General features: G+C 44.3%; 1 protein-coding gene across 2 annotated transcripts in view; it reads left to right on the top strand.

The window, feature by feature from the left end:
* Positions 1 to 12,500, top strand: part of slco2a1 (solute carrier organic anion transporter family, member 2A1) — a 41,629-nt gene that overhangs the window by 26,793 nt on the left and 2,336 nt on the right. For both annotated transcript variants that reach the window (XM_061888425.1, XM_061888424.1), the window contains exons 9-13: positions 2,199 to 2,403; positions 5,690 to 5,837; positions 7,682 to 7,845; positions 12,243 to 12,307; positions 12,371 to 12,491. In XM_061888425.1, the coding sequence (XP_061744409.1) occupies positions 2,199 to 2,403; positions 5,690 to 5,837; positions 7,682 to 7,845; positions 12,243 to 12,307; positions 12,371 to 12,491 (703 nt within the window). The remainder of the gene's footprint in view (positions 1 to 2,198; positions 2,404 to 5,689; positions 5,838 to 7,681; positions 7,846 to 12,242; positions 12,308 to 12,370; positions 12,492 to 12,500) is intronic.

The following is a 12,500-nucleotide window of genomic DNA, read 5'->3' as shown; positions in this document are numbered from 1 at the left end:
GGCTACAATAGAGGGCGGGGTTGGGGGGAGGCGGGGGTGTATATTGTAGCCCGGAAGGGTAAGGGCTGCATGGGATTCTGGGTATTTGTTCTCTTGTGTTTATGTTGTGTTACGATACGGATGTTCTCCCAAAATGTGTTTGTCATTCTTGTTTGGTGTGGGTTCACAGTGTGGCGCATATTTGTAACAGTGTTAAAGTTGTTTATACGGCCACCCTCAGTGTGACCTGTATGGCTGTTGACCAAGTATGCCTTGCAGCCGCTTACTGCGTGTATCAATATTGACTACAATATGTGGCCGGGCTGGCACCTGTTTGTACAGTTAGAGGAGGACATTTAAAGGCCTACTGAAAGCCACTACTACCGACTATGCAGTCTGATAGTTTATATATCAATGATGAAATATTAACATTGCAACACATGCATTTACTAAATTGCCATTTTAAATTTTGTGCGAATTATCCTGCTGAAAACGTTGCCGTATGATGACGCGTGCGCGTGACGTCACGGATTGTAGCAAACATTTTGGTTAAGCAACCAAACCCAGCTATAAGTCGTCTGCTTTAATCGCATAATTACACATTATTCTGGACATCTGTGTTGCTGAATCTTTGGCAATTTATTCAATTAATAACGGAGACGTCAAAGAAGAAAGATGTAGGTGGGAAGTGGCGTATTGCGGCCGCCTTTAGCCACACAAACACAGCTGGTGTTTCATTGTTTACATTCCCGAAACCTAACGGTGAAGCTTTACTATGGAACAGAGCGGTCAAGCGAACATGGTTCCCTACCACATGTCAACCGGCAGGTTTCGGTGAGAAAATGGTGGTAATTGATTGATTGATTGATTGATACTTTTATTAGTAGATTGCACAGTTCAGTACATATTCCGTACAATTGACCACTAAATGGTAACACCCGAATAAGTTTTTCAACTTGTTTAAGTCCATGTCAATCAATTTGTGGTAGTAAGTCGGCTCTTACCATAGACATGAGCGGAGAGCTTGCGTCGTTCCTCCTGCGCCTGTCAAAGAGGCAGCTGCGGACTCTCTTGCCTCCTTCCACCGGCCGCCCCCGACCCTCGGATACTTCCACCGTGGAGAATGAAGGAAAAAAATAAAACATCTCAGCCCTGCCCGACCGGCTTCCTTCGCCTCGTCGAGAGACGTGGCTTCCCTCGGAGACACTGGCGGTCACCACACCCGTGGCCACACCCCTCCGATTTTCAGATTCTACAGGTACGACCATATAATCTCACTAAAACACTAGTAACACAATAAGCAGATAAGGTATTTTCCAGAATTATCCTAGTAAATGTGTCCAATAACATCTGAATCGCTCCCACTGCCATCGTCTTTTTTTTTTTTCCTAGTCCTTCACTCTCACTTTCCTCATCCACCAATCTTTCATCCTCGCTCAAATTAATGGGGAAATCGTCGCTTTCTCGGTCCGAATCGCTTTCGCTGCTAGTGGCCATGATTGTAAACAATGTTCAGATGTGAGGAGCTCCACAACCCGTGACGTCACGCGCACATCGTCTGCTACTTCCGGTACAGGCAAGGCTTTTTTATTAGCGACCAAAAGTTGCCAACTTTATCGTGGATGTTCTCTACTAAATCCTTTCAGCAAAAATATGGTTATGTCGCGAAATGATCAAGTATGACACATAGAATGGACCTGCTATCCCCGTTTGAATAAGAAAATCTCATTTCAGTAGGCCTTTAAAACAGTGCCTCCACGGTGCCCTCTTAATATTGTTATTAAGGTGAAATTTGAGAGAATAATTATCCCTGGAGGGGCACTTTGATTGGGAGCCACCTGGGAAAATCGGGGGTATTAAAGTATGACGCTGTAAAGCTCCAGTCATGTACAACTCACGGGCCACACCAACATAACTCACGGGCCGCCTGTTTGAGACCGCTGCCATAAAGTTATATAAGCCTTGCTCTTTCAATATTCAATGCAAAACTCGTTTGGGTCCATATTAAAAGGTTCATTTATTCAACCTTGGCCCGCGGTTTTGTTCGGTTTTAAATTTTGTCCCCCTCCGTGTTTGAGTTTGACTCCCCTGCGTTAACTGATGTTTCCCATGTTCCGTTTACATTGCCGCCAAGTGTTTAATCTGGATTCTATCCGGATTAGTTGGAATACATCCTGGTGATTGGCGCAGCGTTTTAAAACGACTATCCTCGCTCGCAGGTGCTGTGAATCTTCCGGCAGTGGCGGTGGGGATGCTGATTGGCGGTGTCATCATGAAGAAGACGGGAATGTCTCTGAAGAACATCCCACGCTTCTGTGTGGTCCTGTTGACCATGTCCACCCTCCTCTTCATCCCGCTCTTCTTCATGGGCTGCTCCACGCAGAGAGTCTCCGAGGTCAATCACTACCAAGTCGGACGGCACGGGTGAGCCCACACGATATAAACTGTATTGGGAATTTTCTAATCAAGTAGTCAAACAAAATTCTTAGATTTGTTTGAAAACCTGCAGCAGTTCAGAAGGCACAGGCGAGTATTGAAGGAAGGCGCAATAGTTGTGTTTATGCTGCTAAAGAGAGAAAAGTAGGAAAGAGAGAGTGATACTAAGAGGTCTGAAAGATGTCTATGTCCACCCGGAACGTTTTAATTCAACATTTGACAGGCAGTCACACTCCCAAAAGAAACCCATTTCAAGAGAAACCATTGCAGAAAAGACTAATGCAACCCAATTAGGGATCGTTGTCCTATTCCACTTGGGGCGATTTAGCTCGGTTGGTAGAGCGGCCGTGCCAGCAACTTGAGGGTTGCAGGTTCGATTCCCTCTTCCGCCATCCTTGTCAATGACGTTGTGTCCTTGGGCAAGACACTTGACCCACCTGCTCCCAGTGCCACCCACACTGGTTTAAATGTAACTTAGATATTGGGTTTCACTATGTAAAGCACTTTGAGTCACTAGAGAAAAAGCGCTATATAAATATAATTCACTTCCCTATTCACAAAGAAGGTGGTGTGGCCGCATCTCTACCAGACTCCAAGAATGCATCAAGGCCATCAAAGTGTCTTATCTGTGACAAAGCCCAGGCACAGGCTGCTGAGGAAAAGACCCCCACACTACATTTCGGCTCAAATTGTGGTTTGGTCAAGAGACAACTAAAATAGTCATTTTTCTCGACTTCAGACTTCTTTAAACGACTCCGCTTGGCCCTACTATGAACTGCACTGTCACTATTATGTTAGATCCGCTATGGACTGGACTCTCACTATTATGTTAGATCCGCTATGGACTGGACTCTCACATTATTATGCTAGATCCACTATGGACTGGACTGTCAATATTATGTTAGATCCACAACGGACTGGACTCTCACTATTATGTTAAATCCACTATGGACTGGACTCTCACTATTATGTTAGATCCACTATGGACTGGACTCTCACTAATATGTTAGATCCACTACGAACTGGACTCTCACTAATATGTTATGGACTGGACTCTCACTATTATGTTAGATCCACTATGGACTGGACTCTCACTATTATGTTATGGACTGGAGTCACACTATTATGTTAGATCCACTATGGACTGGACTCTCACGATTATGTTAGATCCACTATGGACTGAACTCTCACTATTATGTTATGGACTGGACTCACACTATTATGTTAGATCCACTATGGACTGGACTCTCACTATTATGTTAGATCCACTATGGACTGGACTCTCACTATTATGTTAGATCCACTATGGACTGGACTCTCACTATTATGTTAGATCCGCTATGGACTGGACTCTCACTATTATGTTAGATCCGCTATGGACTGGACTCTCACTATTATGTTAGATCCACTATGGACTGGACTCACTATTATGTTAGATCCACTATGGACTGGACTCTCATTATTATGTTAGACTCTCACACTATTATGTTAGATCCACTATGGACTGGACTCTCATACTATTATGTTAGATCCGCTATGGACTGGACTCTCACTATTATGTTAGATCCACTATGGACTGGACTCTCACTAATATGTTAGATCCACTATGAACTGGACTCTCACTATTATGTTATGGACTGGACTCACACTATTATGTTAGATCCACTATGGACTGGACTCTCACTATTATGTTAGATCCACTATGGACTGGACTCTCACTATTATGTTAGATCCACTATGGACTGGACTCTCACAATTATGTTATGGACTGGACTCTCACTATTATGTTAGAGCCATTATGGACTGGACTCTCACTATTATGTTAGATCCGCTATGGACTGGACTCTCACTATTATGTTAGATCCGCTATGGACTGGACTCTCACTATTATGTTAGATCCACTATGGACTGGACTCTCATACTATTATGTTAGATCCACTATGGACTGGACTCTCACTATTATGTTAGATCCACTATGGACTGGACTCTCACTATTATGTTAGATCCGCTATGGACTGGACTCTCACTATTATGTTAGATCCGCTATGGACTGGACTCTCACACTATTATGTTAGATCCACTATGGACTGGACTCTCATACTATTATGTTAGATCCACTATGGACTGGACTCTCACACTATTATGTTAGATCCACTATGGACTGGACTCACTCTTATGTTAGATCCACTATGGACTGGACTGTCATTATTATGTTAGACTCTCACACTATTACGTTAGATCCACTATGGACTGGACTCTCATACTATTATGTTATATCCACTATGGACTGGACTCTCACTATTATGTTAGATCCACTATGGACTGGACCCTCATACTATTATGTTAGATCCACTATGGACTGGACTCTCACACTATTATGTTAGATCCACTATGGACTGGACTCCCATACTATTATGTTAGATCCACTATGGACTGGACTTTCACAATATTATGTCAGACCCACTCGACGTCCATTGCATCCGGTCCCCCCTAGAGGGGGGGTTACCCACATTTGCGGTCCTCTCCAAGGTTTCTCCTAGCCATTCTCATCAACGTCCCACAGGGTTATGCGTTTTTCCTTGCCCTTATGTGGGTGCTGATCCGCGGATGTCGTTGTGGCTTGTGCAGTCCTTTGAGACACTTGTGATTTAAGACTATAGAAATAAACATTGATGGTTAAAAAAACATTGATGATTAAACATTGATTTAGCAATTCTGCCTCCAAAAATCCTCCGTGTGCATGAAGTGGCTGTCGGGTTCGAACACTGATGACATCTATTAAACAAGACAAGAAGCAAGGAATTAAACAGACACAGAATTACATTTGGCTCAATTTGAGGAGAAACGTCTGGACTGTACTCTTGGTACAGTTCCACCACGCTCTGGCGACAGTTTGTACGCCTCCTCTTTTATTTGGACTTTCCCTGATTACATGGCAACAGCTGTTTCTAAGGGGCGGGGGTCGTAAACAGCCATCGCCTTTTATCAAAACAGTTCAAAGAAAAGGTCGTAAAATGTTCTGGTGGGGAGGCAGGTCCTGCTTCCTCATCACTTTGTAGTTCTCTGTTCAGACTATATCTTTCTGTTGATTAGACGACATGAAAGAAAACGGGACACCTTCATGTTGCTTCCCATCCTACACAGGGGAGTTTTACAAGCCTTCTGCTTGGTAGGATCAAAGACAGCTTTTATCTGCTCGCCAGGAACTCATGGAAACACAAAGTTTGGTGATAACTTAGATACGATTATTCTAACCGTGGCGGTCTCTCTCCAGGTCCCCGTCCATGTGTTACGCCAACTGCTCGTGTCCCGCCGGCGCCTTCAACCCGGTGTGCGGCTCCGATGGCGTGGAGTACATCTCTCCGTGTCACGCGGGCTGCACCCACTTCACCAAAAACCCCAACCACACACACCTGGTCCAGGTAGGTGACGTCTCCACACACCTTTACTACGGATATCCCGATCCCATAGGCCATAGGCTACTAGCAGCTACACGACACCTAAGCACATAATAGCACACAAGCTAAACATGCGTAATAATTGAACAGTATTGCAGTGTAAAACAGCACATTTGTCAACATAAACAAGTATCAAATAATTCTAGTTGCATATTACTTACACTTACAAAGTCCCCAATATTAGAAGGTATGCAGTAACAAACGTGTCCGCATCATTCAACTTATTAGGTCATGGGTCATTAGCGCAAATGTAAGTCCAATTTGAAATTATTATTATTATTTTTGACCAAATGATACTTTACTCAGCAGCAAAAGCAGTGTTGGAATGGCAATAAACTCCTCAGTCAGCATTAATAGTGCTGATGTTGTTATAATCCCCTGCCCGGATCATACCATATTCTAGTTTTGTTCCGTTTTTGTATCACATTCTGCTGTTTGACTTCCTTAGTTCTTGATTTATCTGGTTACCATGGTTTCATATTAGTTCCACCTGCTACTCGCTGTAGACGCACACCTGTTTTTGCTAATCACCGTCCTTATTTAAGCCTGCCCTTTTTGTTCATTCTTTCTCGCATCCTAGTTTGTGTTACACCAAGTTTGTGTTTCGCAACAGTGACGATTCCATGTTTCTACTTGCTAGCTTTCGCGCTATGCATTTGTTTTCCTCTAGCTCCCAAGCTAGTAGTTTTTACTTTTGTGCCTTGTGCAAGTTTATTTCCTCTAGCTCCCAAGCTAGTAGTTTTTACTTTTGTGCCTTGTGCAAGTTTATTTCCCTAGCTCCCATGCTAGCGCTTTTAGTTGTTTCTAGCTCCCATGCTAGTTGTTTGTTTTTCCTTTTCTGCCTAGTACCAGGTTTTCTGTTTATATATATATATTATTTTTATTTCAAATAAAATTATATATATATATATATATATATATATATATATATATATATATATATATATATATATATATATATATATATATATATATATAATTTTAAATTACCACTCCACTTCAACCTAAAGACAGCATAAGTCAATGCCAGATGGTAAATGATAGTTTGGTGTTTTTCCATACCTACAATTGTTCTCTCTTTGACTCATTTCACTTGATCAAGAAAAAATAAATGTTACCTCAAAAAAAAAAAAAAAATAATAATAATAAAAAAATAAAAATTTTAAAAATTAAAAAAAATATATATATATAATAAATATGTATTTTTTTTTGGGGGGGGGGGGGGGGGGGGTAAATGTTACCCCTCCCCCCCCAAAAATTAATAAATATATAAATATGTATATATTTAATTTTTTTGTATTTTTTGGGCGGGGGTGGGGGGATTAACATTTAACCCCAAAAAAAGAACATAGCCAGTAACAACAAACATGTCCGCATTGTTCAACTCGCTGCATCTCCAGCTTTACTTTATGAATTATTGTGGCAAGTAAATATTACCCCCCCCCCCAAAAAAAAAAAACATATACTTATATACATATATATGGATGCGGTCTAACACGCATATGCAACTAGAATGATTTCAAACTTTTATACTGACACGTGTTAATTTAAACTGCAATATTGTTCAATGATAATCAAGTATGTCTAGCTTATGTGCTATTGTGTGCTTAGCTGTTGTGTAGCTGCCACAGCCTACCTTTTGCAAATGACCAAAATAGAAGACATTGGAGGACATTTAGGTGTTAACTGGCTGTGCAGATTCGCACGAGTCCAACACGCTTGTATCAGAGTGCTTAAAACATCAGGGGTTTGCCTACAGCCACCGCCGCCAATACCAATGGGACTTTTGTCTCCCTCCTCGCCCGCAGCTTTACACCGACTGCAGGTGCATACCCGGCAGCCAGAGCCACGCCAGGCCAGCACCGTGTCCCAACAACTGTCCTCACTTCCTGCTGCCCGTCATCCTGGTGGTCTCTGCGGGGGCGCTCCTGGCCTGCCTCACCCACAACCCCATGTACATGATGCTGCTCAGGTGACCACACCCCTCACCCACACCCCCATGTACATGATGCTGCTCAGGTGACCACACCCCTCACCCACACCCCCATGTACATGATGCTGCTCAGGTGACCACACCCCTCACCCACACCCCCATGTACATGATGCTGCTCAGGTGACCACACCCCTCACCCACACCCCCATGTACATGATGCTGCTCAGGTGACCACACCCCTCACCCACACCCCCATGTACATGATGCTGCTCAGGTGACCACACCCCTCACCCACACCCCCATGTACATGATGCTGCTCAGGTGACCACACCCCTCACCCACACCCCCATGTACATGATGCTGCTCAGGTGACCACACCCCTCACCCACACCTCCATGTACATGATGCTGCTCAGGTGACCACACCCCTCACCCACACCCCCATGTACATGATGCTGCTCAGGTGACCACACCCCTCACCCACACCCCCATGTACATGATGCTGCTCAGGTGACCACACCCCTCACCCACACCCCCATGTAAATGATTCTGCTCAGGTGACCACACCCCTCACCCACACCCCCATGTACATGATGCTGCTCAGGTGACCACACCCCTCACCCACACCCCCATGTACATGATGCTGCTCAGGTGACCACACCCCTCACCCACACCCCCATGTACATGATGCTGCTCAGGTGACCACACCCCTCACCCACACCCCCATGTAAATGATGCTGCTCAGGTGACCACACCCCTCACCCACAACCCCATGTACATGATGCTGCTCAGGTGACCACACCCCCATGTACATGATGCTGTTCAGGTGACCACACCCCTCACCCACAACCCCATGTACATGATGCTGCTCAGGTGACCACACCCCCATGTAAATGATGCTGCTCAGGTGACCACACCCCTCACCCACAACCCCATGTACATGATGCTGCTCAGGTGACCACACCCCCATGTACATGATGCTGTTCAGGTGACCACACCCCTCACCCACACCCTCATGTACATGATGCTGCTCAGGTGACCACACCCCTCACCCACACCCCCATGTACATGATGCTGCTCAGGTGACCACACCCCTCACCCACACCCCCATGTACATGATGCTGCTCAGGTGACCACACCCCTCACCCACACCCCCATGTACATGATGCTGCTCAGGTGACCACACCCCTCACCCACACCCCCATGTACATGATGCTGCTCAGGTGACCACACCCCTCACCCACAACCCCATGTACATGATGCTGCTCAGGTGACCACACCCCTCACCCACACCCCCATGTACATGATGCTGCTCAGGTGACCACACCCCTCACCCACAACCCCATGTACATGATGCTGCTCAGGTGACCACACCCCTCACCCACACCCCCATGTACATGATGCTGCTCAGGTGACCACACCCCTCACCCACACCCCCATGTACATGATGCTGCTCAGGTGACCACACCCCTCACCCACAACCCCATGTACATGATGCTGCTCAGGTGACCACACCCCTCACCCACACCCTCATGTACATGATGCTGCTCAGGTGACCACACCCCTCACCCACACCCCCATGTACATGATGCTGCTCAGGTGACCACACCCCTCACCCACACCCCCATGTACATGATGCTGCTCAGGTGACCACACCCCTCACCCACACCCCCATGTACATGATGCTGCTCAGGTGACCACACCCCTCACCCACAACCCCATGTACATGATGCTGCTCAGGTGACCACACCCCTCACCCACACCCCCATGTACATGATGCTGCTCAGGTGACCACACCCCTCACCCACAACCCCATGTACATGATGCTGCTCAGGTGACCACACCCCTCACCCACACCCCCATGTACATGATGCTGCTCAGGTGACCACACCCCTCACCCACACCCCCATGTACATGATGCTGCTCAGGTGACCACACCCCTCACCCACAACCCCATGTACATGATGCTGCTCAGGTGACCACACCCCTCACCCACACCCTCATGTACATGATGCTGCTCAGGTGACCACACCCCTCACCCACACCCCCATGTACATGATGCTGCTCAGGTGACCACACCCCTCACCCACAACCCCATGTACATGATGCTGCTCAGGTGACCACACCCCTCACCCACAACCCCATGTACATGATGCTGCTCAGGTGACCACACCCCTCACCCACACCCTAATGTACATGATGCTGCTCAGGTGACCACACCCCTCACCCACACCCCCATGTACATGATGCTGCTCAGGTGACCACACCCCTCACCCACACCCTCATGTACATGATGCTGCTCAGGTGACCACACCCCTCACCCACAACCCCATGTACATGATGCTGCTCAGGTGACCACACCCCTCACCCACACCCCCATGTACATGATGCTGCTCAGGTGACCACACCCCTCACCCACAACCCCATGTACAGTGGGGCAAAAAAGTATTTAGTCAGCCAGCGATCGTGCAAGTTCTCCCACTTAAAATGATGACAGAGGTCTGTAATTTTCATCATAGGTACACTTCAACTGTGAAAGATAGAATGTGAAAAAAAAAATCCAGGAATTCATATTGTAGGAATTTTAAAGAATTTATTTGTAAATGATGGTGGAAAATAAGTATTTGGACAACCATTCAAAGTTCTCACTGATGGAAGGAGGTCTTGGCTCAAAAATCTCACGATACATGGCCCCATTCATTCTTTCCTTAACACGGATCAATCGTCCTGTCCCCTTAGCAGAAAAACAGCCCCAAAGCATGATGTTTCCACCCCCATGCTTCACAGTAGGTATGGTGTTCTTGGGATACAACTCAGTATTCTTCTTCCTCCAAACACGACCAGTTGGGTTTATCCCAAAAAGTTCTATTTTGGTTTCATCTGACCACATGACATTCTCCCAATCCTCTGCTGTATCATCCATGTATCCATTTTGGTATAAACTCAACTCGTGGTGTTTGCCGCCGCTCCCAGCGTGTGTGGAACGGTCTCCCTGACCACCCGAGGACACCACAGACTTTGGATGCTTTCGAAAATGGCTTAAAACCCCCTTTAAAAAAAAAAGAAGCCTTTTTTTAGATATATGCATACTAGTTTTAGCGATCAGGCTGTTCTAGTTTTTATCTTTATTTATTTTTATTTTCTTTTTATATTTATTTAATTTTTTTAATACACTGTAGCACTTTGTTGTTTACTCAATGTAAAGTGTTTTTTTTTCTACAAATAAAATCTGTTATTATTATTAGATATTATAGAATATTATTATTATCAAATATAATTCACTTCACACTTCATGAAGCGTTTCTTACTTTCGCACCTTCGTTTTTAAGAGCTTTTTGTGACGTTTTCAATGTGATTTTCCAATTTCAGAAAGGTTAGATTTGAAATAAAAATGATAAACCTCAGAAGACAATGCTACGAACAATGGGAGACCAGGCTTTCTGCGCCGCTGCTCCCAGTCTGTGGAACGCTCTCCCTGACCACCTGAGGGCACCACAGACTGTGGATGCTTTCAAAAATGGCTTAAAACCCCCTTTAAAAAAAAAGAAAAAAAAGAAGCCTTTTTTTTAGATATATGCATACTAGTTTTAGTGATTAGGCTGTTCTAGTTTTTATCTTTTTTTATTTTTGTTATCTTTATCTATTTATTTTATTTTTTTAATACACTGTAGCAGTTTGAGGTTGTTTACTCAATGTAAAGTTTTTTGTTTTTTTTACAAATAAAATCTATTATTATTATTAAATATAATTCACTTCACTTCACACTTTATGAAGCATTTCTTACTTTTTCACCTTCGTTTTTAAGAGCTTTTTGTGACGTTTTCAATGTGATTTTCCAATTTCAGAAAGGTTAGATTTGAAATAAAAATGATAAACCTCAGAAGACAATGCTCCCAGTCTGTGGGACGCTCTCCCTGACCACCTGAGGGCACCACAGACTGTGGATGCTTACAAAAATGGCTTAAAAACCCCTTTTAAAAAAAAAAAAAAAAAAGCCTTTTTTTTTTAGATATATGCATACTAGTTCTAGCGATTAGGCTGTTCTAGTTTTTATTTTTATTTATTTTCATTATCTTTTTTATTTTTTTAATACACTGTAGCACTTTGAGGTTGTTTACTCAATGTAAAGTACTTTTTTTTTTTACAAATAAAATCTATTATTATTATTATTATTAAACATTATTATTATTATTAAATATAATTCACTTCACTGCACACTTTATGAAGCATTTCTTACTTTTGCACATTCGTTTTTAAGAGCTTTTTGTGACGTTTTCAGTGTGATTTTTCCAATTTCAGAAAGGTTAGATTTGAAATAAAAATGTTAAATATGTTTTCTCTTGGTGGTTATAAAGACATTGATGGATATAAAACATGGCCCAGTCCTAATAAGTCCTATGTTCTACGTACTGATCTGACTTTTTGGCCTCCATGTAGGAGCGTACCATCTGAAGAGAAGTCCTTCGCCATTGGCGTTCAGTTCCTACTCCTGAGGCTTTTGGGTGAGTCAGCAGGGAATGTCTGGCCATAGAAAGCGGTCAATCCTCCTCTCCCCCTCGCCGCAGCCTGGCTTCCTGCGCCGGCTCTCTTCGGCATGGCCATCGACACCTCCTGCGTCTGGTGGAAGCGCGTGTGCGGCAGGAAGTTCAGCTGCGGTTACTACGACAACGACATGTTGAGGAGCAGGTAGGCGGG

The sequence above is a fragment of the Nerophis ophidion genome, linkage group LG26 (genome assembly GCF_033978795.1).
Source record: "Nerophis ophidion isolate RoL-2023_Sa linkage group LG26, RoL_Noph_v1.0, whole genome shotgun sequence".
NCBI lineage: Eukaryota > Metazoa > Chordata > Actinopteri > Syngnathiformes > Syngnathidae > Nerophis > Nerophis ophidion.
This window is presented reverse-complemented; position numbering and strand designations above follow the sequence as displayed.